This window comes from Ailuropoda melanoleuca, chromosome 11, assembly GCF_002007445.2.
Source record: "Ailuropoda melanoleuca isolate Jingjing chromosome 11, ASM200744v2, whole genome shotgun sequence".
Lineage (NCBI taxonomy): Eukaryota > Metazoa > Chordata > Mammalia > Carnivora > Ursidae > Ailuropoda > Ailuropoda melanoleuca.
In genome coordinates, this window is record NC_048228.1 from 79171338 (window position 1) to 79197931 (window position 26594).

The following is a 26594-nucleotide window of genomic DNA, read 5'->3' on the forward strand; positions in this document are numbered from 1 at the left end:
TTTAGCCAGGGTCATTGCTAAAGCAAATTTCCTCATTTGATATGTCTCATGAAGCCCTTAATGTTTCATGAACCTAATAATGTCTGACTCAGGGAGGATGAAGGATGGCCCAGCTCTTCCCCAGTCACGCCAGGCGAGGAGAGGAGCTGTTGTGAAGACCTGGGGCTGCTCTGTGACTAGTTCAATTTCACATGAGTGCAGGTGGAGCAACCTGTGGCCGAAAGAATGACGGCTGACTTGACCAAGCAGAATGACCTACCTTCCCTGTCTGTTATTCCCTGAATTTAGGAAGCACAGCCTCACCAGCTTTTATCATTATAGTTTAAAGCCGTTTGCTGAAGTGCAAGTTGTATCTGAGTTTATGTTAAACTTGCTTCTCACCTTAAAGCTCACCTGACTTTGTCAACAAGCCAGTGGGACCTTGGAGGCACCACACACACACTCTCTCTCTCCCTCCCTCCCTCCCTCCCGGAGCAGGGGCAGGTGCTGCACAGAGATGAATGAGGCAATTTCCTGCTGTGTTCAAGGCACTGACCTCCCAGAATCAGTGACCTCTATCTGAGATAAAGAAATTACTCATGTCTCCCCTTCATTGCCTCATCCTGCCCTTTCCTCACCCACCTTGATAAGTGAGGGCCTGCGTCCCCTGCTGCTTGCTAGAGAGAGGGAAAAAAAGAGAGAGCGAGCGAGCGAATGGGAAAAATAACACAGTTTTAAGTAATTAATAATGAGTGTCCTCATGAAGAAACTCCACAGCAAGACTTTATACTAACTTGCAAAACATACAATTAGAAGAAGCCAGAGTGATAAAGCCAGATCGTTCTGGGACACCATGCGGCACCAGCATTCGGGGTGGGGGAGGGGAGGAGACGGGTGGCTGATGCAGCTGATGAGCTTCTCTCTGCCTGATTCCCGCTGTCACCCCAGCAGCAGGGAGGGTAGACGGAATCTGAAAAGGCCCTTTGGCGATTCTGCACCCCTCTTCCTTCCCCTGTGCGAAAGATACCCACTGCTCCAGTATACAATTCTCTCTTGAGGAGAAGTGACTTGCTCAAGGCCACAGGGTAATCACTGGTGAATTGTTGCATGTTTTCCCATCACATCTCATTGTATGGCCTCCTGGGATCTTAATTACCAACCTCATACTCTCTTCCTCTCGTGTGCTATTTGGGGTTTGGGGTTTTTCCATTTCAGGTGGATCACTTGAATTTTACAACCAATACCTTTAAAAAGAACAACAACAANAATAAAATCTTTAAAAAAAAAAAAAAGAAAGAACAACAATAAAAACTCCGTCATAGGCAGCGCTGACCTTATTGAGTTTGTCAGGCGTGGCTGCGACATGTAATTCAAAGAGAAGTTCTGTAAGCATGCTCGCAAATTCTTCTCCCTTTTCTTCTAAGGCTGGAAACAGAAAATGACAGAAGTAAGAGGCATGATTTATTTTTCATTCTTCAAAATATGGCGGCTCCCCTGACCTTACAGCCTGCAGTCAGAGTCAAAGCGGGGGCTGCAGCAGCCTGCCCCCCGCCCGGCTGCCAGAGGGCAGCTTATGAGCTGCCCACTTACAAGCATGACAGTCAGGCAGCCCGCTGCTGCTGTGCGAGGGGTTGCCCGAGCCTTGTGGTGATCGAAGCTCTAGCTGGGGTGCCCCCAGGCTGGCCTGAAGGCAACACGAGGACAGGACAAACATTCATTTGTTCACAGCTATAGGTGATCAGTAGCAATTTGTGGAAGGAATGACTGACTGAACAAATGGAATGATGTATCACAGGTCTAGAAGACCCGGACAACACTGTATTTATGACATGGAGTATTGTTGTGCTTAGCATTGCAACCCTAACAATACCCAGGGCACCCTTTTATGTCCACAGAGCCACAGTGCTGAGCAAGCAGAACTAGTCTCCACGGGCCACACTGTCTGAGGTAATGACACTGAATCTCTGGAGAGACGTCCCAAGGTTGCCGAGGACACCTGATGTTTCTATAATATTTCTTAATATTCTTCCCTCCAGAATGGGAGCTGCCTAAGGACAGACATGGTATTTGTTTCTGCTCATTCCTGAATCCAGAGCATCTAACACACTGCCTGGAACATAAATGTTTAATAAATACTTAGTATTTATTTAACAAATATTATTTATTTATTATAAGTATTTATTATATAAGTATTAAATAGTTTGTTGATAAATTATATCATATAGAATAACATAGATCACATATATCATGTTATGCATAATACATCCTCAAATAAAAATAAATTGATATCATTGGTGGGCAATAAAGACAGATTTTTAAAAGTTATCATCTTATTTCTTTTTCTCATTTACATCTATGAGTCGAAGCCATTTTTAAAGTTTCTAAGTGTTAAATAATTAATTCCATAATGGGTTTACCACCAGTTTTGGGGGGAATAAAAGCATCATTACTCTGCCCTGGTTACACGATCTCAAAATACTCTGGTTACGTCAGCTTCAGGGGTCCTTAGCTTCAGGGAACACTAAGGCATGTGAGAAAAACTGTATCTAGCACTTGTGTGTATGTGCCCTTTTCTGTTTTACAGCCAAAATGGCTGATCTGCAGCCCGTGAAGCTAGCCCGGGTAACCTGTCGGTCTCTGTTCACAACATGCGGCTTCATCGCTTTCTCATCCCCTAGAATCCACATATTCTCCAGGGAGAGACAGATGAATAAACAGAATACAGAAGGAAAACATATATGTCGGGTGATAAGTTTCATGGAGAAGTACAAACTGAGGCAGAGGAATAGGGACGGCTGGGGGTCGGGAAGCAAGAGGGCAACTGGCAAGGTGCCATTTGAGCAATGACCTGAGGGAGGAGGAGGGGTGAGTAACACCAGATGGGGTCGGGAAGAGATGTCCAGCCAGAGGCATCACCAACACAAAGTGCGGGAGGGAGTGTGCCCAGCTTGCTCAGGGACAGCAAGGGGGCCAAGGTGGCTGCAGCAGGGGCAGGGAGGCGCATGCCTTAGGGGGAGGGAGGGGGGGAGAGAGAGAGAGAGAGACACGGCTGTCTTTGTTGACACTAGCAAATCATTATAACCCAAAGAGGTGAGTGCACTTGCTGACTGAGGAGTACCGAATCTTGTCCTCAGAGGGGTGTTAGCTAAGAAGGCTTCCTGGAGGAGGTGATACCAGAACCTAGTCTTCAAGAATGAGAAGGCATTAACTACTTACACGAAAGGGGAGATGGAGGGCTAGAGAGTCAGAGAGAGACAGAGAGACAAAGCTGAGATTCTCCTTCTGCTGGGCAGAGGTCTTGGTCTCATCCTCTCTAGGTAGGCAAGTAAAAGAGAGGACAGGGACACATCTGGGTGGCATCGACAAGGTCTCGTTCCCAAATTGCCTGGTCCTTCCCATTCTGTAGGGAGGCAATGTTCCAGGGCAGAAAGAGCCCCAGACTTAGTTGTGGCAGGTGTGAGTTTTACCCCAGCTCCTACATTCAGAGAATCTGTGGTCTGGGACCAGTCATGGGTCTTCCCAGCTTCCATACCCTTCTGTAAATTTACGATAATAAAACCCATCCATCTCAGCTGTAGCACTGCTGTAAGGATCAAATAATATAACAAATGTGAAAGTGTTTTGTAAACACTAAAGTTTTGTCTAACTATATTATTATGTGCTACAAAGATATAAACATCAGGAGATTAAAAATATTTAGGAATCATCAACACTAAATTAGGATGCAAGGACTTTGTGCAGTTCCAGCTTTTAAATGTGCATTTGTTCTATAAAACAGAAAAGGACACCAATAACTTTTAGCACGTATTTTAGGGAAAAAAAAGTCACAAAGAAAAATGGAAGTGGATAAAAACAGATGATAAATAATGTTGCCACAAAGAACACCTATTACTACAGTGCTTGGTTCATACATATGGTCCAGATCTTCACCAAGGCAATAAAAATAGAAAATAGCCTTTAAAACCTCTTCACAACAGTGGTAAACCAAATTAGAGACCCATGGCAGTGTGACAAAATGACACGCTGCTGGAAAGACAAACATGAAAATCATTAGCTAACACTATCAAATGCAGAGGAGCCCAAGGTTGAGTTTATCTAAAAATGACAGTTTGTTACATTTTCCCAAGACTTGCAAATGAATTATTTAGGTGTTAAGAGGCTTTTAGGAATGTAAATGCTTACAAGAAAAAAAAAATGTATGAAATGCTCTGGTTTCTCCCAGAGTTTTCCTCCTGGCTTCTCCGCTCACCCCTACTGATGAGATTCCTCTTTATACCGTTTAGATAATCCCTCCACCTCTATGGAGCTGTCACGCTCCATCATAATTGGACTGATTTAATGACAACCCTGTTATTCTTTTCTCCCGGTTTCTCTTTATGTGTTTGACGTTTATTTATTAAATTAAGTTAATTAAAATTAATAGTGTTTTGATAATCTGGAGATGTCCTGTGGGAAAATGGATATATTATGGGAGATAACAGGGTTCTGTCACTTAAGGAGAGACAAGTGTACCATTTCTTAAGCATGCTGTTCAGGACTTCTATTTTTTTGGGGGGGCGGGGGAACATACGAAAAATATCTCAATTTACTGAAGCTCTATATTAAGACTGGGTTAAATTTTCTATTTAATAGTATGGAATCGAGGTTCCTCTGTAAGAAATTGTGCTAGTTGGGGATGCACCCTGCTTTAACTTGCACCGGCAACAGTATTGCTTTGATGTTAGGAGAAATCTGGGATCTTCTTTTTATCCTTTCTGACTGACACATCCAATAGGATCAAGGTCTACCTTCGGCATCATGAAACCAAAGAGAAATAACCTCGATCTTTTTGGGTGAGTGTACATGTGGAAAACTGGCATCTCTACTGGTTTATCTTGGGCCCATAATACCACCTGTATGAACTCATTATTAAAACAAAGACAACGCGGTCGTCTTTTGTGTCTCTTGTAGGAACACAGAAATGCTCAAAAACATTATTCGCCAATTGCCTCTTTGCTATTGGTCTCTTTCTCTTCTTCAGTATAACTGAGTCCTCTACTTTGATGCAATGAGCATAAATCTCATTAAACTGAAGGCACATAAGGTCAGTATGGGAGATTAAAGAGGGAGACGGTATTTAAATAACAGTTTGCAAATGCTTAGAATAATTTTGCCCTGAGCATTGAGGCTGAAGCACTTGTTTGAGCTTTGATTGAAGGTATGCAACACACCTGGGCACAAAACTTTTCCAGCTACTCCATGGGGATGAATGACCACAGGGATGCATGACCACTACTCTGTGTGTGGGTGATAACAAGTATGATCTTAAATAAGAGCCACAGTTCATTGTACCCTTACTATTTCCCCAGCATTGTTTTAGCACGTTAAATAACAATATCGGCGAGCATTTTCTAGCAGTTCTGTGAGCCAAGCTCTGCAAAAATATATCTTTACATACATTATCTAACTTGAGCCTCACAACAGCCCTCGGGATTACGTACCAGTGTCTCCGTTCTACAGGTGCAGATAATGAGCTTCAGAAAGGTTATATAACTTGTTCTAGGCCATGCGGCCAGTAAGCGGTGAAAATGTTTCAAATGGACCTCTGAGCTAGGAGAAGCCAGCCTTGTGTGTCCGTGGCTGCCTTGTGTGTCAGCATAACCTGAACAACTGCGGTTGCAGGGCTAGGTGATGATATCAGTAAGAAATCACTCTCCATTTACAATAGCAAATGTTTGCTACATTCTGCTCCTAAATGGGCAACCTACAGTAGTTTTTTTTTAATTGCCTTCAATATATTTTTAAATTATTTTCTTTATTTGAGAGAGAGAGAGTGTGCGTGAGAGAGAGGGCACAAAATGGGGGGAGCGGGGGAGGCAGAGGGAGAAGCAGATTCCCCGCTGAGCAGGCCACCCCACACAGGGCTCCATCCCAGGACCATGACCCGAGCCGATGGCAGAAGCTTACCCGACTGAGCCACCTAGGAGCCCCTAAAGTAATTCTTAATCATGTGTAATTTTGAGAACCCCCCCCCCCCCCAGGAAGCCTTGCTTCGCGCAGAACAGGTCCTCGTCTCCTTGGGGTCTTGCCGTTGGCTGGCTGGAGGATTATCGAGTGTGTGCACCTGGCTCAGCTCAGTGATCGACAACCTGACCCCCCCACCCCCCACCACTCTGCACTGGGTGCCTTTCTCAGAACTGCACTTTTTAGGTGGAGAACAGGCCACTTAAAAATACATCCTAACTCCTAAGCATATAAATTAAATATAAGAAGAAAAATATGAAAAGAAAGCCATTGAGAGGCGCCTGCACATAAACAACGAGCTATCAAGCATTAACTCTACCCTCCGGGGCCGTGCTTGGCGCACTGCGTTCTTCGCTCACGCGCACATCCGGGGTTCTTGCGCGCCTGCGCTGTGCCAGCCGCTGTGCCCCCACCTGAGCAAGGAGGCCGCCTGGGCAGGAATGCCGCCCGCAGAAGGAGAGGCCTCTAGAGCGCTGTGGCCCGCTCCTGCCACAGAGCAGGTGCACGGAGGGTTTTGGAAGCGAGGAAGAGCACGTGAATGAAATAATTCCCTGCTCAAAGGGCTGTCTTTAATTAACCGCTTGTTTTGCGGTGATTTTCCTTTACCTGGTTCTTCTTGGTTCTCTTCACTCTCTAATTCCTTGGCTGCAAACATGTCTTTAATGGAAATTAAGTCGTTTTTTAGGAGTTCCAGCTTCTCTCCATCGAGTGATGCTAAAAATGACTGCACCTGAAAAAAGAAACGGGTCAGCATAACTGTCATCTTTCTCTCCCGTTATTCACGTTTACGTGCCCCTGTCGCGAGTTCTCCCCGGACTGGTGTGATTCGGTGGTGTGGGGGGCAAGGCCGGGTTCAATGCTCGATTTACTGCCTACTCTGTGCCGCTGGGGGTGAGTTACATAAACTCCCTGGGCCTCAGGTTTTAAAATTTTCAAGTGAGACCCACACTTCATCATGATCCTTGGTGAGGTAAATGAAACCGCGAACGTGAAGTGACTGCACAGGTGCAAACAGCAGAAGCTAAATACATTGCGGTGATAGAGCCCTTCCAGCCTCGTGGGCAAAAACACCCGTGCTGCCAACTCTGACTTCAAATATGAGCCCCTCACTTACGAATTGTGTGCCCTTGCGTAACTTATTTAGCCTTTCCCTCATCTGTAAAATGAGGACAAATAGCATCTGCCTTGTAAGGTTATTTCGAGGGTTCAATGAAATAATGTACTTAAAAGTACTTGTAGGGGTGCCTGGCCGGCTCAGGCGGAAGAGCATGAGACTCTGGATCTCGAGGTCGTTATTTCGAGCCCCACGTTGGGCGCAGAAATTACTAAAAAAATAAACTTAAAAAAAAAACTGCTTGTAGTGAAGGTCAAGAAATTACATATATGTAATGTATATTAACATGATATATAAGAACAGTAAATATGTATATATAATACATATTTAATATACATATATAATACAAAGAAATGTTATACATACACACACACACTTGCTAGATGTGGGTTATTGAAGCAGGGTTACGAAAACACATGAGACACATTTTTTCCTCAGAGATCTTGTATTCTAGAGGAGAGAGGCCCAGGTTAACTGCCAACTGCCATGACAGATGTGAGTGGAGTGCCAGCTGGGCACCAGGGAGGGAACTTCAGTCCCCCTTGGGGAGGCAAAATGGTGGGCAGGGAGAGTTCACGGAGGATGATGCTTGAACTGATACCCTCCTTGCTCACGGCCTTCAGAGCCCTTCTTTTGAAATTGTCCTCTGTAAACACTTAAAAATTATTTGCACACATGGCTAGTCATCCTCTGTGAATCTGAAGACTGATTTGAATTTCCAAAGTGACCAAAGTGCACAGAGAACCATATAAAAAATGAAGCAGGGGGGAAGTGGGTGGGCGGGATGGGGTAATTGGGTGATGGGCATTAAGGAGGGCACGTGATGTGAGGAGCACTGTGTGTTATACACAACTGATGGATTATTGAACACTACATCTGAAACTAATGTACTATATGTTGGATAATTGAATTAAAAAAAATAAAATAATAAAATATAGGCCGGAAGTAGAGTGCAACGTAATGGAAGCTACTCAATCAATATTGCTAAATAAATGAGTGAATGGTTTCTTTCCTGGAAAAAAAAAATGAAGTAGGACTATAAAGTAGAAAGGTTTTCATGTTTTCATTCTGCAGGTCAAACCCTTGCTCTGGAGGGACAGCCAGCAGAGGAGCCGCAATTCCCTTTGGAATGTGTTTTAATATTCATTGTCGTAGTAGATTCACACACCAGGATAAGTGAGAGAGTCAGAGAGGGCATCACGGATGCTAGGACACCATTTTCCTAAAAATCGTAATGCGTATCACCAGGGCATAATGCAATTGGCAAGGAGGCTCGGGGAGAAGCTCAGCAGGAATTCATCAACACAAAACCCATTAGCTAGAGAGTTCGGCAGGTGGAAGCAAATGCACCCTGCATGATGGCTGCCACCAGGCGTTTTTGCTCTGACCTTTTCAGAGCCTTCTTTTCTGCTCATACACTCATGAATAGGCCTCAGGGTCCTAGAATGGCCCACAGCAGATTCCTACACTTTAGATATATTTTCTGAATAGCAGTTTGCGAAGAGTAAAATTAAAAGGTAGTTATTGAATACATGTGCTTGAGCACAACACTAGTGAAAATGTATACACACACGGGGGACATTATGGTTTCCCCATGTCCTCTGGAGGGTAGCCATTCTCTGGGAGGGAATGCACTGGGGTTTTATGCTTGGATATCCTTTGGGAAGGGTTCTTTTTAGCAAAGGATTCTTGTCAGCATCTTTCTACCACAGTATCTTTTTTGCTTCCTCCTAGTTCATTCCATTATGCCAAGGTGATGAGCAATGAATCTTTACTTCAATCTAGTAATAAATAATCATGCACTCCTCAATAAATATTCATAGAATGCTGACTATATGTTTGGCACTGTGCTAAGTGTCGAGAACACAAGGGTAGACAGTCTGCCTTGTCAATCTTTTCCCTGAAAGGGAATATGGGGTGCCGCTTTGAAGATTCTTGTTTACTGTTTTTGTTAGCTATTGAGTATAGTAGCAACAAGAATGATCAGGTTTTTTCTTAAGATTTATCGTATACCACATTGCCATGTCTGTTGCCATCCTAGAATCAATCCAATAGAATAGTAATGATAGTAATTCCTTAATATTTCCATATAATGTGTCAAAATTTTAGCCATTGAAATGTCAACAGAGGTGATGTGTATCATTTCTGGCTCAAAGCTCTTAAAAAATGGGAGTGGCGTACCAGGGTGGTACATGGGTTGAGCTTCTGATTCTTGGTCTAGGCTTAGGTCATGATCTCAGGGTTGTGACATTGAGCCCCACGATGGGCTCCGTGGGTGGGGAGCCTGCTTGGAGTTCTCTCTTCCTCTCCCTCTGCCCCTCCCGCTCATACTCTTTCTCTCTAAAAATAAATACATATTTTTTTAAAAATGAGAATGTGCCCTCTACACTCTCTGTCCTTATGCTGGTAGGTTTAAGATGACAAGGAGGCCCTAGAGGATGGTGACAGCCAATACTTTAGACTCAGACACAGGAGAGCCCACAGGGCCAAAGGGATGTGCCCACGCGGAGCCCCCACACTCCTCCTTCCTGACCACTCTCCAGGTACTAAAGTGACCAAAGTTTCCCTTCCACAGCCTGTATAGATCTCTTCCCAGGCTGCTCTCCTTGTGGTGGGACCACCCACTGGAGGGTACACCCCTACGTCTGAAGGATGGCTAAGAGGTAGCTGTTAGAAGGGCTGCAGGTGCAGCTTGAACCAGGGCATCCTCACAGGTGCACAGAAAGCTCCTTGAAGGGAGAGACAGCTGGAAATAAAGGGGGCAAGAGCAGGCAGGAGGGTGGCATGGAAATGTGAGGGGTTTGAGAATTCTGAATGGGAATCTGGTTTTCAAAGTTGTTATGAAAGGTAGGATGATGGTATATTTTCTTTAATAGCTTGTTTCAAAAGTCCTTTAATTTTTTTTAAGATTTATTTTTTTTGACAGAGAAATAGAGAGAGAGAGAGAGTGAGCACAACCAGGGGGAGCGGCAGAGGGAGAAGCAGGGTCCCCTCTGAGGAGGGAGCCCCACGTGGGACTCAATCCCAGGACCCTGAGATCATGACCTGAGCTGAAGGCAGATGCTTAACCAACTGAGCCACTCAGGTGCCCAAAAAGTCCTTTAAACTTTAAGTATACACTATGTATAGGAGGTCTAGTTAAATATGAATTCTAGAGAAACAATATTTTCTTAGTAGGAGGGTGTGTCCCAAATATTGCGCAGGACATATTTATACTAAAATAGTATTCATTGTTTATCAAAAGTTGAAGTTTCACTCATCATCCTGTGTTTTCATTTGCTAAAGCTGACAACCCCAGTAGGGGTCTCCGTGTGTATTCTTGCCCGAGGCCCGTGAACATCAGGATGGGTCTAGCGGAGCCATAAGATGAACGGAGTCTGGCCTCTGAACCCCTAATGCAGGCAAGCTGCCTGATGCCCAGACAGGCACTCCCATCTTGGGCTGTTACAGGAAGGAGGATAATGCCTACTGATTTTGACCCATATGTTTTTAGGGCTTGTTTATTACAGCACCCAGAAACTGTCGTTACTAATCCAAGAAAACAGTCTGCATTCCTTACCATGAATACTATAAAAACCTCTAGGCCAGGGGAAAGAAAACAGACCTTGTAGGAGCAGGGAGCAAACAGGAAATGCATCCCACCAGGGACCAAACTCCCTTCCTAGCAACACCAGTCCTTTGGGGCTCTTTTCTAGGGACCTGGGACTCTTTCACAGATGAGACCTGGAATGAAACCTGCCAGAGTGGAATCTCTCCACCATCATGATAACCTCAGGGGGCCACGTGTCCCTTTCATGTTTTTAATAATAACACACACATATATATAACATAAGAATACATGTAAAAATAAAAGGTCATCAATATATATGGTATACAAAGGCAGCTAACATTTATCGAGTACTTATGTATTAAGCAAGCCACAACTGGCTTCACATGGATTCTCTCATTTAATTCTTTTAATATTCCTGCGAGGTAGGTTTATATTATTATTCCCATTTCACAGAGAAGGGGACTGCAGTGAGATGGGTCCAAAATCATACAGCTACTGAGTGGTATTTGATCACATAATGGCTGACTCGAAACCCAGCTTTTATAAGAACAATTTGTGCTTCCGTGGAAAACTGCATTTTCTAGAGCATACATTACCAGATTATCTGATTCTGAGTCTATGGGAGCAATTTCACAACTCTTTAGATTGTGGCTCGCTGATAGCAGTGCAAAATAATTCTTGTCTATAGACAGGTGAATAGATTGTGTCTAGCAGACAGGCAACCTCCCCTCCTGTGGGAGGGTTAAGCCCATTTGCACATTCATTTCAAAGCTGCTTTACTCCATACAAATGTGTGCATTGGCTTTTCCCCTTGAACCAGTTAGAACATCTGCTTGGTTCCTTCATGTAATGAAGAGGCTAAATAAATTCCTTAATTCATGTTCATTTTATATCTGTATATGAGGCATGATTTTGCTTTTAAAAAATCACCCTTTAACAGTTTCACCAGAAGACTCTCACTGATGGCTCATGGATAACAAGAGGAAATAAACACAGATAGTAACATGTAACTCCCTCCCTGGAGGGAGGGGGATTTCATCCTGCTTGGTTCTTAGTTGCCTGTTACCTGCCATTTTCCCCTGCCTAGGTGGGCATCAAGAATGTCTCAACCCCTTCGGAGTCCTATACTTAGAGGACAGTTCTCCATTCTAAAGCTCACTTCCAACTTCCTCTTCTCGTCGGGGGGCCTGCTTCTCCACAGGGAATGTCACTGAGATGACCGAGAGCCTCTCCCAGGAGGTTCCGTGGGTGCTGCCCTGTGGGTTCCCCGGAAAGACATCCCGGAGTACAGTCAGCCTGACCTTCACACAAAAGAGCTGTATGTACAATTAAATGAATAGTTTTAAACTGCTTAGAAGAGTGACTATATAAGGCCCATATGAGTATTTGCTAAATAACCCTCCTTCCCACATAGATCCTTAAAAAAAAAAAAACAAAACTCCAAACCCTGCTGATGTTTGCCATTTCTGTTTTGCTTCTTGAGATCCCGGGGGGGCGGGGATGCAAATGTGCGGGGCTGATAGGTAATGTTCCTCTTCAGGAACATTCTCAAATAGAACTTTAACTCCCAGTATGGTGGCCCAGGCATTTCAACAAGTGGGTGAATAAACCACTGTACAGCCCCTAAAACCATATTAAAACCCTGCTCTCTGGTAGAAACCTCAGCTGCTTTGTTTTCACGGGGTGGGAGCGCAACCTGGCCTGATAGGGCATCCCTGGTCTGGGTGCTACGTCACCAAAAAGAAGCACAGGGCCAGGAGCCTGACAGCCAAGTTTCTGAGCAGCCTTCTGTACCATGAAGTGGGGGCAGTGAGGACCCTTACTTTGCTGCCCTCTTGGGGCTGGGGTACGGTAGCAGCACAGGACAGAGAGGAAGTAAGATGGTGCATGAGGGGGTCAGCAGGCTGTAGAATAACTATGACCTTAGCACAATACTAATGAGGCCCTAGAAATGAGATATTTTAAACGCAGATTTTCCAGTTTCTTTCATGTGTAAGAAAACACATTAGTGACTTGGTATTTTAAGTGACCAGAGCAGACATACCTTGCTTTCGCTTTCGTTGGATAGAATTTCCAGAGCTTCCAGGTGTGACAAACCTTGATACTCATCAAACAGCGTCCCATAGTGGGCAGTCCTCTCGGCCGTCAGCTGCTGGGCCAGTCTCTCCTTCTCTTTCTCCTTGGCTTCCCTTAACATCTGCAGAAATACACAGTGTTTGTATCCTGGATGTGGGCTCGAAAGCCTCGTTTTCTGTGTACGATGTAGGGGGAGATGAGGGCTGGCTTTCTTTGTGTCCCTTGGGAATTTCTAACAAAATGATTCTTTCACTGATTCCACAGACAGTTTTTACATAATATTCCACTTCAAATCTTACACGTTTGTTATGTACACAACAAAACAAAAAGCAAAAATTCTATGCCTGGCAATGGGATTGGAAAGAAGCAGAACAGAAGCTGAACGAACAGTGGTTTCCGCAGAAGAGCTTTCCATGTGTGTGATTAATTTTCTTATTTTCTGAAACATCCAAATTTTCTATAATGAGCAAATTGATGTACACCGGGGAAGTGTAATCTATTGTGACAGGGTTCACTGCAACTTCTGCACCCAGGCCGACCTCAGAGCAGCCGCAAGCTGGCCTGCTTTGACTGGAGTTACATTGTTTTAAAAATGTTATGTGTGTGGTTACTAACCATCTTTGATGAAAAATTAATAAAATATAAACTCATAATGTATTCCTCATCAGATACTGAGTATAAATAAGAATATTAGCTTATTGATTCTTGAGAGTGGATTTCCTCTCCATGTTGATCATTTTTCTCCCGTTATTTTTCATTGATTACGTAAAGAGAAGAAAATGAACACGAGTCCCTCAGTCACTCCCAGTTTCCTGCACTTGCTTTCTGTGATTCTAAGCACCTTTTATTTGATTCCTCATTAAGTTTACTGGGCACTATGTTTATAGGGTTCTTTAGTATCTCTGGAGAGCACCATAAACACAGTGGCCACCACAAATTCACAAGGGAAAGATCATGGAAGAACAGACTGTGGTTTTTACCGGGTGTCAATAAAACGGTCAAGCTCCTTCTCCTTTTGGGTTTTTGAGGCCATCAGCCAAAAACTCACCGGGCTTCCAACAGAATTCTCTCCTCTGTCCGTCTTTAAGAGTACGTATGTACAAGCTCTGAATTTTAAAGTTTTCAAAACAACTCTATCAAATGAAATTATCACTGGGGATTTTTAACACTTAAAATAAAACCCAACTTTTCCCACTGATCTTCCTCGCTCAGTGGTAAAACAAAACATCACAGTGACACAGAAATTGCTTCCTTTCCCTCGAGCAACATCCATTTCTAAATTTATGTTTTGGAACAGAGGGGAAGGGATGAAATGAAGGGGGAGTGGGGAAGGTCGCTCTGGAATGACTTGGATTCAGTCAAAAGATGGAGTGAAATTAAAGTTGCTTAAAGAAGAACTGGCTTTCTATAGGGTGTCAGTCCTTTTTCCGTCCGGAAAAGAAAAGGAGATGGTTTGAAACAGCAATGAGTGGTTGTGGCGTGGGAGGCTTCCTGACAGAAGGGCAGCCCTGGAGACTTGTGTCTGTGGGTCTGGAATCCACCCTGTGCCACTGGGATAGAACACGGGAGAAGTTCAGGGAGTGCAGGAACACTGGGCTTCTACAGTTACTTAGTGTGGATTAGGAAAAACCCAACAGACTTCTCTATGTCAACGGACGGCAGCTTCACCCTTTGAGCTGTGCATGCCAACAGCTTCACCCTTTGAGCTGTGCATGCCAACAGCCGTGGCTCTTGCTGCCTCCTTATGTCACACCCCACGTTCCCTCCATCGGGAAGTCTGGGTCGACCCTCAGAATATCCCTGGAATCAGCATTCAGCCCCTCTTCCAGGGCTCCACACTGAGCCACCAGGTCCTCCTGCTTAGGCAATGGCACTTGCCCCCTGAGGGGGCTGGGAGACTTGCAGCATCAGTGACCTAGGGCCCCAGTTGCCGTACTTGGCAATCCGTGCCTCACTGGCACCGATGTCATGCCTCCCGTGATCGATCACCGGTGCAGCAGAGACACTGGGGAGACCTGTTCCAGGAGATCGGCTGAAGGACTGTCCCAGGGCTCTGCCCGGCTTTCCTCAGGGGACACAGTAGCCTAGGCTGCTTCTACCCCATCTTCTCTCCCTCTCCCCGTCCCTGGGGTCAGACTTGTATCTTAGTCTGATGGCCCTCCCAGCCGTCTTGCCCCCCCACCTCCACTTTGTCGCTCAGCATTTCCCCTAATAAAATCCCCGCACATTAAGGCCATCTTGGCCTCTGCTGCTGGGAAAGCCTGCGCTGGTACACACTCTACCTGGTCTCCCTGCCCTCAGCCCTCCCCACACCCAGTCTGTTTTCAACACAGTAACTACAGTGCTCCTGCTACAGGCAGATCTTATCACTCCTCTTTTCAAAGTGCTTTAACGTTTCCCCCATTTCACTAACAGTACAACCTAGGTCCCTACAAATGCCCTCCGGGATCTGCCATGACCTGCTCCCCACTAGTACTCTAGCCTCGCCTGTAACAGTTCTCTTCCTGGCTCACTCCTTTCCCACCATGTAGCATCTTTGTTCTTCATCCACACTAGACACTCCTGCCCCAGGGCCTTTGCACAAGCTCTCTTTCTGCATGGAATGTGCTTCACTCAGATTTCAGCATGGTCAAGCCCCTCATCTCCTTCAATTATTTGCTCAAATGTTGTCATCTCCATGAGGCCGCCCCCCCCAACAATCCAATTTAATACCTAACCTGCCCCTCACTCCCACATTCCTGACTGCCTTCTTCCTGCTCTACTTTTTCTTTTCTTTTTTCCCACACCACTCAATTATCTTTTAAAATACTAGACAATGTTGATGGTTTGTTTCTCCTCACTGTAACAAAAACTCCTTAAGGACAGGGATTTTTATCCATTTTGGCTGCTGATGTATCCCAAGTGCTTGGAAGAGTGCCTGGCACATAGTGGTCATTCAAAATGCATCTGTGGAATGCATGCATGAATGAATGAATGAAGGAAGGAAGGAAGGAAAAATTACTGGTTGGCAGGAGGTTAGAGTCGGGAGTGTTGTGGTGATCCATGTGAATTAGAGGCGCCATGCTCAAGTGTGCCCCCGAATGTTGGGTACCATACTCGTTGTGCTTTTCCGACGTGTAATTAGAATAAAACACTATGGATGACCAGTGTGGATTTTCACGTGACATATTTCTGTGAGCATTGCTCCTTACTTTTCAGCAGCAGACTGATAAAAATTGTGAAGGTGACCCCAAACCTACAGTAATCTGGGAACCTGAGCAGACCCAATTCTCCATTTTAGAGGTGTGTACATTTCAGACAAGAGTAGAATTAGCCAGTTTCTGCACTTGGTTACATTTTCCCCACATTATCAGTTTTTTAACTAGAATCAAATTTATTTATTGACATATATACTTATATATGTATATGTATGAATACTTATATGTACATATATGTAATATATAATATATAATTGTATATATATGTATATAGAAATTTTACAGACATATGAAATCTTGTGGCAAAAATATTCCTACATGCTCACCAAATATCCTTTTCCTCCCAGACACATGGCTAGACTATATTTCTCAGCCCCCTGCGTTGAATTAGGTAAACTGTGTGGTGTTGGCCAAAGGAATGAGGGTAAAGTCCTGAACTGTCCCACCTAGTCCTCTCCATCTCACCCTCCCCTAGGTTAGAAGTAAAGAAGTAAAGAATTTTAGGACGGCAGAGCCATGGGATAGGGGCTCAGAAAAGAGCTACCTAGAAAGTCCCTGAACAGGAACGCTCACACCGTAGGAGGCAAAGATAGACTTCCTTCTGTTCTTAGCCACACTGATCCTTAGGGGTTGGTTTTTTTTTGTGTATTGCTTCTGTTTTACAACATCTAGTATTAATTATCTGAGTAATATAAATCTATTTTCTTTTTTTTTTAGTGCTTTTTCAAAAAAGATTTTATTTATTTATTTGAGAGAGAGAGGGAGCACAAGTGGGGGGAGGAGCAGAGGGAGAAGCAGGCTCCCCATTGAGCAGGGAGCCGGACAAGGAGACAAGGACACGGGGCTCCACCTCAGGACCCTGAGATCATGACCTGAGCTGGTGGCAGATGCTTCACTGACTGAGCCACTCAGGCGCCCCTCTGTTTTCTTTTTAAATATCAGTAGGGTGGTGGTTTAGGTGATCCTGCCAAGTCCTGACCTGAGCTATAATATCAGAGTGGTTATACGAGGGTTACTCTGGAAGAGACAAGGGGAAATAGCTTAAAACAAAAGCTTTTCAGGAACTGCCACTAACATGATGTCAGTGATAGCTCCTTAGTGGCTTCCTAGTACTGAGCTGTGAGAAGCTATGTTTGTCCTGCCTGTGAAATTTACAAAACCCGGGGCCGTATCAGCTGCTCCTGGTTTCAGGAAGGCAAAGACAGACCTGGTGTGTCTGACTGTTAGGGGGAAAGGGGACAAGGGGCCTGCTTGCACTGGGCATGTGCCGTCTAAAAGAGCAAGTTCAGTATTAGCGTTTTATACTTGGAAAATAAGATAAATAGTATTTTTAATTTAGTTGACTACTATAAGTAAGCAAAACACAGATTAAATTCTTTTTTTCTTTTCTTTCTTTTTTTTTTTTTAAAGTAATCTCTGCCCCCAATGTGGGATCAAACTCATGGCCCTGCGATCATGGGTTGCATGCTCTACTGAGCCAGCCAGCCAGGCAGCCCACAGATTCAGTTCTTCGTATCATATTTCTCAAGGAGGGTTGGGAAGCTTTAAAACTGGAAGTGTGAGAAGCCCATCCTGTGTGTAGTAAGAAGACTATAAATTAAAATTCCAATGAAATAGTATTTCCACCTATTATATGGACAGAGAATAATGACAATAATAACCAACATTCCTGAGTGTTTGCTAAGAGCTGGGTACTATGCTAACTCATTTCATGCTTACATCAAAGCTCTCAGTAGGTACTGATGTTATCCCCAGTACAGAAGAGTAAACCAGGGCACAGAGGGGCTCAGTGACCTGTTCACGGTCATACAGCTAGAACGTGGCAGATCTAGAATACGTATGGTAGTGTTATAAACTGAATGCCTGTGTCCCCCCCAAATTCATGTGTTGAGACCTAGTGCCCGGTGTGATGGTATTTGGAGGTAGGGCCTTTGGGAGGGGATTAGGTCGCGGGTGGAGCCCTCATGAGTGGGATCAGTGTTCTTATAAAAGAAAGCCCCCAAGCTCCTTCCCTCTTCCACTATGTGAGGACGCAGCAAGAAGACAGCTGTCTATGAACCAGGAAAGGGCCACCACCAGACACCAACTCTGCCAGCACCTTGATTTTGGGCTTCCCAGCCTCCAGAACTATGAGAAATCAGTGTTCGCTGCTTGTAAAGCACCCAGTTTATACATTCTGTTAGAGCGTCCCTCGTGGACTAAGACAAATGGCAAAAATATAATCATCTTCGAGAAATTATTAAGTGAATAAAGCAAGATACAAAAGAGTGTGGTTAGTATGCTACCATTTGTCTGAAAAACTGTGTATGTATATATGTGTATATGTATCTATATATCCACGTATCTCTCTCTATGTATGTGTGCCCATGTGTGTAGCTATATGATAATTCTGACAGAATCCCTAAGAACCTGTCAACAGTGTTCGTCTCCCATGAGAAACCAAGTGGCTGGGGAAAGGGCTGTATCAGAGACTCAAATTTCATTCTCTACTATCTTATGTCATTTGAATGTAAGCCACGTGCTTGAAAATACCTATTAAAAAAGATACATAGGGGCGCCTGGGTGGCACAGCAGTTAAGCGTCTGCCTTCGGCTCAGGGCGTGATCCCGGCGTTGTGGGATCGAGCCCCACATCAGGCTCCTCCACTATGAGCCTGCTTCTTCCTCTCCCACTCCCCCTGCTTGTGTTCCCTCTCTCGCTGGCTGTCTCTATCTCTGTTGAATAAATAAATAAAATCTTTAAAAAAAAATAAAAAAAATAAAAATAAAAATAAAAATAAAAAAGATACATAAAAATGTATTTACTTTACCAACCAAAAGAAAACATTGCATATATGCGTAATCCCACCTGTGATAAGGAAACGGTTCTCTCCATGAGTGTCTTGGTCCGCTTAAAGCCTGGGTCACTCTCCGCAAGGACATTCATGGTTTTCTTACCGATGAATTCCAGAGCATCAAGACCGCCGGTTAAGACGCTTTTACCCTGCCGATGAGATAATTGCGTGAGATTGGTTTTTGCCTTTCGCTTCTCCACAGCAGTCAGCAACTCCTAGATGGCACCATTTGGAAATATTAAAATCAATATAAAGTCACAAGTTTTTCTCATCAGGGATTTAATATCCATTTCATCCTATTTTCTTTTCCTTGGAAGGGCATATGTCATATAATTTGTAGGACAAACGATATTATTTTAAAAGGGTGCTTAGCAAAAACCAAAGCATATTTGGGATGAATTTTGCTGGCTTTGTGTGTATGAACAGACATGTAATCTAAGACATAAAATTAATAGGTGATCCCATTACTGTTTTTGTTTGAAAGAATGTTAAGCCAAGTAACAGAATTACGTGGAACAGTCTATTAAAATGTCAAATACTCTGGCCAATTTAGTGAATTCTTTAATCTAGGGCCTTGGAGTGTAGGACCCTCAGGCTGTGTCAGATGGCTCTTGCATACTTTCACAAACTACTAATAACCGCCTATAATTAGTATATTCATGAAATAAGACAGGTTGATTTCCATAGACCACTGGCTTTAGAAACTGTTCTATCATACAGTTACCCTTTTGCAAATCCTCTTGTCAACCATTGATTTTCTTAAAAAAGATTAAAACAACCAAGCTTTACTCACATAAACTGTTCATATAAATAGAACTGCTTACATTTCTTTGCAACTTCTGTACAGACACTCCCACTCCACAACTTCAATTATACTATGCATACACCTGTGTTTTCCACCTTACATGAATTTATATACATTATATTTTTGTATTATATTATTGCCTATATACATTTCCTAATCTTCTTAATTATTGCTTCATTAGCAGTATTAGACTTCACTGACTATACTTTAGTCGTCATTTCCGTCTTGGACATTTAGACTTGTTTTCTGATGTGGGAGCCCATCAATAGTCACACTATAAAACAGATTTTAACACACACATATTGTGGAAGGACTACGGGATATCAGCAATTTATATTTTTACCTAATGTGGTTTATTTTCTTTTAACATCCTATGAGGGATTACTCTGGTAAAGCATCTAATGGGAGAAAGAAGGACATAGGGACTTTGATTAAGGGCAGATCTGGTGGGAGCACCTGGAGCTTTGGAAAAGAAAGTACCAGAAGGTAGAAGCGAATACAGACCGGGAATGAGGGTGCTGAAGACAAACTCGGAGTGCCCTGCATAGTCGCTCAGGGAGACAAGGAACACAAGTCTCATAACCAGGGCTACCGAAGGACCTCCTCCCCATCCCCGACCCTACCCACCCCTCACTGTAGACATACTGGACTTGTACTGCTATCTGACTCCGAAAACACATTTGCTGCTTCCCATTCACCCTACTTAGTCTACAGGGCCTCAAGTCACCAAGAGAAGAGCCGGCATTTTCTAATTCTGGCGTGCCCGGACCCCAAGGTCTAGGTCACCTTCTCTTCTTCCCACATTGCATTGTACTTGCCTGTCGAGTTGTCTGTCTCTGTTTTCCAGAATGTTGTGCCCTTTTGTTTGTCAGCATCTGCCCAGCATTTAGCATAACTCTTGGCACACAGCGAGGGCTGATGACCTTTTTTTTTTTTAATGAATGAATGAATAAGTTGAATAGCAACTATATTTCTAGAAAACTAGTTGGCTGGTTTCACACGGTAGAAAATAAACCTTTTCTTCTTGTCACTGAAGACAGTGACAGGCAGGCAGGGGTCCGGGCTGGGGGAGTAAACTTAAGGTTATTTAAGGAAGGGGGAGAGTAGGAATTGGAAGGTAGGGATGAGGGAAGAATGTTGGTCTTAGCTATCTGGAAACACTTCAGAAACATCTCGGGATGTTGTTCCCAATTCCCTAGCAGGGTTTTTTGCTTTTTTTTTTTTTTTTTAATTTGAATGGCTTTATCATTTTCAAACTGAAGTTTAAGAAACACAGACCATCTAGGAAAAACAGCTGTCTCAGCTCTAAGAAAGAGCCCTTTCTCCTCCCCCAGCCAGAGGCTGTCCTTGCAGCTGTTGGAAAGGACACCGTTACATCAGACTGAAAATATTCCTTCTAAGCAGCTCTTTTCTTTTAAACATAAAATATATCTTTTTTGCCCTTATTATTCTGGTGCCAAGGTTACACCTACTCTGTAGGAGAAAGCATAACAAAATCATAATCAAAGTTAAGAGCAAGGCCATCTTTTCTCTGATGTATCTAGGTCACTAGTAAATACAGATATCAAGGAGGCGCTGGGAGACGCAGGGGAAACAGAGAAGCAGCTAACGACTCACTGTGTTTTGAACCACGTTGGTGATGGTTGACAGCATGCCCCGAGACCCGGATGCAGGAGAAGTGGGTGGGCTTTCTGCGGGGCTCTGATCTGTGGCCACATCTGCTAGTAAGGAGAAGAACATCCTCTTAGAGTTCATTCTGCGGGTCCAAACTTAGAAATCTTCCATTTGTGCACATAACACACTACGGCCCGAGTCCAAAAAGCTCCCAAGTAAATACATCACTCACTGTGAGGGGCTCCATTTTCAGCATCAGGTTGGGCCCCTTCAGGAGAGCTGGAATTTACACTATGAATCCGCAGGGTGGCCCCTGCTTTTTCCTTGACTGCTGTCAATCCATGACCTGTCAGGAAATAAAAATATGGTTCACGAATACAACAGAAACCCCTGGTCTGCCAATTCAACGGTGCACGTTCCAGAGCTTTCGTAAGCTGTAGGTGGATACCCTGGGTATAGGAGACTGTGGTGGTTAGCAGCGTGGACGTATCCTCTTGACTCTTTTCTAAACTCCTCAAAACAGGCATGCATCATCCACTTTTGGATTCCTTGCAGGCCTAGCCCGTCATAGACACTCAATTCATCTTTGTTGAATTGAAATCCGGTGAGGCTCGTGACGCTTTCTCAAAGGGTCCGCCATGCTCTCGGTGTGGAGAGTGCAAGGTCTGCAGCTGACAGGTCAAAACTGAAAGGCAAATCGGTGAGGAAACCAGGAGGGGCACCCAACGGCTCTGACAGTTGTCCTAAGCAGTAACAGGACGGAAGCTCTAACAGCAGCCAGCCAGGATGAAGGACCCTGGCTCCACCCCACGTGAGCAGGGCCCACACATTCACATTCTCCGCAGCCCAGCACAGTGAGTATTCGGTAAGTACTGGTAGGCGTAGAGCTGACCTCCTCATCCCAGCACCCCTGCCACACACACAAACAACCCCCTGGCCTAGCAGAGAAATAGTCTTGTCTACATTTTATTCTGGAGCAATTTATTTTCTCCTCAGAGGCCCCCATGATGTGCTATAGCTTTTCTCAAGTTCCCAAACTGAACACAGAAATGAATAGTCTGCTGAGAGTCCTAAGTGGCTGATTGAGTTCTTGAAGGACAAATAGCCCGGCATGCCTTTGCTCCAGCACTCACCTCCCCCTGAGCCTGCAGGGAGAAAGGGAAAGGGAAAGATTTCACTAGGAACCCAAGCAACGTCAGGTTTTTAAAACCCAAGACAGCAGCAATATTAATATGTGGGGGAAAAAGTCCCAAATCATGGCAGGCTTTGAGAACCAAAGAGAAGCACCTACCCTTAGAAAGCACTGTCAGAATGACCCATTATTCCTCTCCTGAATAAGATAAAGACATAGATAAATCCCAAACCCAAATAACAGTATTTTATCAGTTGTAACTTTATTTATCAGAGTGATTTTCACACAATCAGGGCACTGATATTTACCAGAGAACTAATTAAATCCAGTGGAAATCACCTGTCATTATACACTATCTAGAAAACAGGGAAACTTAAGAAACATTTACAATGTTTATAACATTAATTTCATACAGAAATATGTCTACATGCATGTGCAGCTCATTAGATATAGTTCAAAATTATTGAGTTACTTGGAAAAAAACATGCCCATAACTGTTAAAACTAAGGTTGAAATTCATTCCCTCTAGCCTCTAGTAAATTCCAAGCATTTTAATGGAAAATTGGAGTTTCAGGAGCACACTGAAGTTATAGGGTATCATTCAACTTATTTACATACCAAGTCCATATTCCTTGCCATATTTTAAAAACACATATTTTCCAAAAGGAAATAATGTACATCCAAACCACAATCATGATTCTCACTGAGATCTCTGAGGGCTTAAAATAAAGAAATGAATGAGCTGGAGAGGCGGGGAGGCATCTGCTACACCTTCTCTGTGAAAGCCGTATGAGGAAGATGATTCCACATCCCTCAGGCAGGGTTCAGTGAAGCTCACTGTCATTCTCTCCTTTACCTTCTTTACCCCTTTCATGTGAGGGCCATGCCCGATTCATTTCCTGGGGAAAAATGGCTTTGTGCCATCTCAGAACACAAATGATTAGGGGTATGTCTGCATTAACTGCCTCTAGACAAGTTACTTTGTTTCTGGAAGGAAATGACCATGTTTGTGTTCATATAAATGGGTTGTACCTATTTAGTACATAAGATACTATGCTGCTACTCCCCCCCCCACACACACACGCAGCTTTACTGAGGTGTAACTGATATACAAAAAAAATTGTACACATTTAAGTTTGCTCCAACTTATTTCCTGCCGAACAATTCTCTCTTCTGAATTCTTCTGTTAGTGCAAGTACATCTTTACCTACTAGAAGAGACAGCTATGGCTCTTCACAGATAAGGTTTAGACGATGCCACACCCTCCTTTGAAGACTAACTTCTAAAACTTTACTTAGTGTGACATCTAGTGCCAGACCAAGGAAGTAATAATATGGAGTCATTGTTGCCTTTTGACTGTGAGTGATTCACTCTCAGAGACACTGATTAGGTTTTACCAATAACAGAAAGAAAAAAAAAAACCCATCAAATACGAATAATACTATAGTGTATAATTCATGGATTCTTTATACATCATCATGAACCCTAAGTATCCTCAAAGAAATGAAACTCCTCCAAATTCCTTGGCTCGAAATGTGGACTCTCCTCCACGGCTTGACTTGTTGCAGCGGAAACAGGTGAACATTGCAAAGAAGACAAGAATGTCGTACAAACCCTGTGCTAGTGTATAATTTTAAAGCAAATGCTAAATGACTGGCTGGTGTTTAATTTCTCACCTATATTCTAGCAGGAAACATCCTAGACTGTGGAGTCAGGAGGCTTGTGGAGGAATCTGGGTCCCATCATTTATTAGCCATGATCTGTGCGAGTTACTCAACCCGAGTGTCTACTGTTGTGTCTTCTCTGAAAGGAGGATAGTAACATCTATGTCCCAGAGTTCTACAAGGTCACTAAGGAGAAATACGTGAAACCCTTAGTCCTGGCCAACATTTATTGAACACTTACTATGTCCCAGGCACTGGACTAAATATTTTTAGCCTAGTAAATTATCTCATTTAGTCTTCTCATTATGAGGTAAGGGATATTATCATTCCCATTTCACAATGGAGAAAATGGAGACCTGGTGACATGAAAGCATTTGCCCAAAGTCCCAAAGCCAATAAGGGGCAGAGGCAGGATTTGAACCCTGTCCTAACTCTAGAACTTACACACTTAGTCACCATGTTATATTTAGAAAGTTTTATATGCCATTTACAGTTGATTAAATGTCACTTTAGTCCCATTTCTGTAACTGCCTAGAAATCATATCGTTTAGCAGGGCTTTCTTATTTTTAAAACACTGGCTTAGGCTAAAGCGACTTGACTTACCTTACCTTGACCAGACAGCAAGGTGAAGGTCACCCCTGGAATGGAACCTTCCTCTAATCCTGCCCCTTTCAGCCAGGTCTTGGGTTGGCATGATATTTTTAGGATCATCCCCATGCTGTGCAGGCACAGATCCTAAGGCACTGTGTGGTGTTATCTTATACACCCAGTTTAATTCTTCTTTTCTCAAAAAGCACTGTGATATCATCAAGCCATTACCTTGTGAGTTCCACCAAGATCAAAACCCAAGATCAAAACAAATTAAAAAATAATTTATTGGTGGTGAGAGGGTCTCTCTGGCCAAGTGCTCACTTCAGGAAGCAAGAACAGTTCTCTGCATCACCCTGGATGACTGGCGAGCGCTAGGAGTTCTTTCTACTGGGTGCATACAGTAAAGTACCGGTAAGTAGGGCACCAGCTAACTAACTCACAGTGCTCCCTCACCACTTTAATTTTTATTTTTTAATTTTTAAAAATTTTTTATTTTTTTAATTTAAATTCAATTAATTAACATATCATGTATTATTGGTTTCAGGGGTAGAGTTCAGTGATTCATCAGTCTTATATAATACCCAGTGCTCATTACATCACATGCCCTCCTTAATGTCCATCACCCAGTTACCCCACCCCCCACACTCCCCTCCAGCAACCCTCAGTTTGTTTCATATGATTAAGAGTCTTATGGTTTGTCTCCCTCTCTAATTTTGTCTTTATTTTTTCCTCTTTCCCTGTGATCCTCTGTTTTGTTTCTTAAATTACACATATGACTGAGATCATATAATTGTCTTCCTCTGATTGACTTATTTCACTTAGCATAATACCCTCTAGTTCCATCCACATCGTGGCAAATGCTTTAATTTTTAATATAATGTTTCCTTCTTTTCTGTTTCTTTATTTTTCTTTTAAAAATGAATATATAAAAAAGAAACTAAAAAAATCTCACAATCTCACTTTCCTATCTGGTTCATTTTTATTTTTATTTATTTTATTCTATTTTTAAAAAAGATTTTATCCATTTATTTAGAGACAGAGAGACAGAGAGTGACTCTACACACACACACACACACACACACAGTGCAAGTGGGGGATGGTAGGGGGAGAGGGAGAGAGAATCCCAAACAGACTGCAGGCTGAGCATGGAGACTGAGCGGGGCTCAATCCCACAACCCTGAGATCAGGACCCGAGCCGAAATCAAGAGTCCAACACTTAAAGAACTGAGCCACCCAGGCGCCCCTTTGGTTGATTTTTAAAGCAAAAACATTTATAATATTACCAAATTCAAAGAGTTTAGGAACACAGCCAACAGTGTGGACCAGCCTCTTTCTCCCTAGTCAGCTCGCACTGACTTACTAACATGATAGGCAATAGAGTCTATGAACTTATAAGGGCCTATGGATTTTTTTTTTTAGTAGGCTCCAGACCCACTGTGGAGCCCAACGCAGGGCTTGCACTCACAATCCTTAGATCAAGACCTGAGCTGATATCAAGAGTCAAACACTCAACCTGCTGAGCCACCCAGGCACCCCCTATGGAAATATCTAAGGCTGAAAAAAAATACTGCTTCTAAAAGAGAAAAAGGAAAATTTGCAAATTGGAAATAGAAATTAATATTTACTTAAATATATTCAAAATGTGATATCAGGTCAACTGGCCAAATGAATTCAACTCTTACACAGTTATACGTAAATTACGTATTTAATGAGGCATGTGGCTACGTTTCATTACGTTTGCTGTGATATAAGAAGGACTTCAAAAGGAAAAGTGCTTGGCACTCTTAAAAGACTCTAAGTGACTCTGCCTTCCTCCCCACCCCCGCCCCCCACTTCCCTCAAAAGATAACAGGTCTTATTTGTTTCTTGTGCTTCCTTTCATAAAGAATTTTTAAAAAGCGTATACATATGTATAAGAGTTTTGGACCTGGCCTCGTCCACTTCAAAATATACAGTGAAGGTCTCAGCACGTGCAGGTGGTGATTGTACATTAATGACTCTAAAGAGTCATCCTGAAACTCCCCCCCCCCCCCGC

General features: G+C 43.4%; 1 protein-coding gene across 14 annotated transcripts in view; it reads right to left on the reverse strand.

Moving 5' to 3' along the window:
* Positions 1 to 26594, reverse strand: part of FAM114A1 (family with sequence similarity 114 member A1) — an 82597-nt gene that overhangs the window by 29722 nt on the left and 26281 nt on the right. For 11 of the 14 annotated variants that reach the window (XR_004628901.1, XM_034671944.1, XM_034671949.1 and 8 more), the window contains 6 exons: positions 21404 to 21517; positions 21175 to 21278; positions 18767 to 18901; positions 12691 to 12843; positions 6589 to 6712; positions 1313 to 1404 (listed from right to left, as the gene is read on the reverse strand). Coding sequence is in view for 13 of the 14 variants with exons in the window: in XM_034671944.1 (XP_034527835.1) it covers positions 1313 to 1404; positions 6589 to 6712; positions 12691 to 12843; positions 18767 to 18901; positions 21175 to 21278; positions 21404 to 21517 (722 nt within the window). In the remaining variant the exon portion in view is untranslated. Of the gene's footprint in view, positions 1 to 1312; positions 1405 to 6588; positions 6713 to 12690; positions 12844 to 18766; positions 18902 to 21174; positions 21279 to 21403; positions 21518 to 26594 lie in introns of those variants that run through there. The other 3 variants (XM_034671943.1, XM_011235940.3, XM_034671950.1) reach the window with 2 other exon arrangements.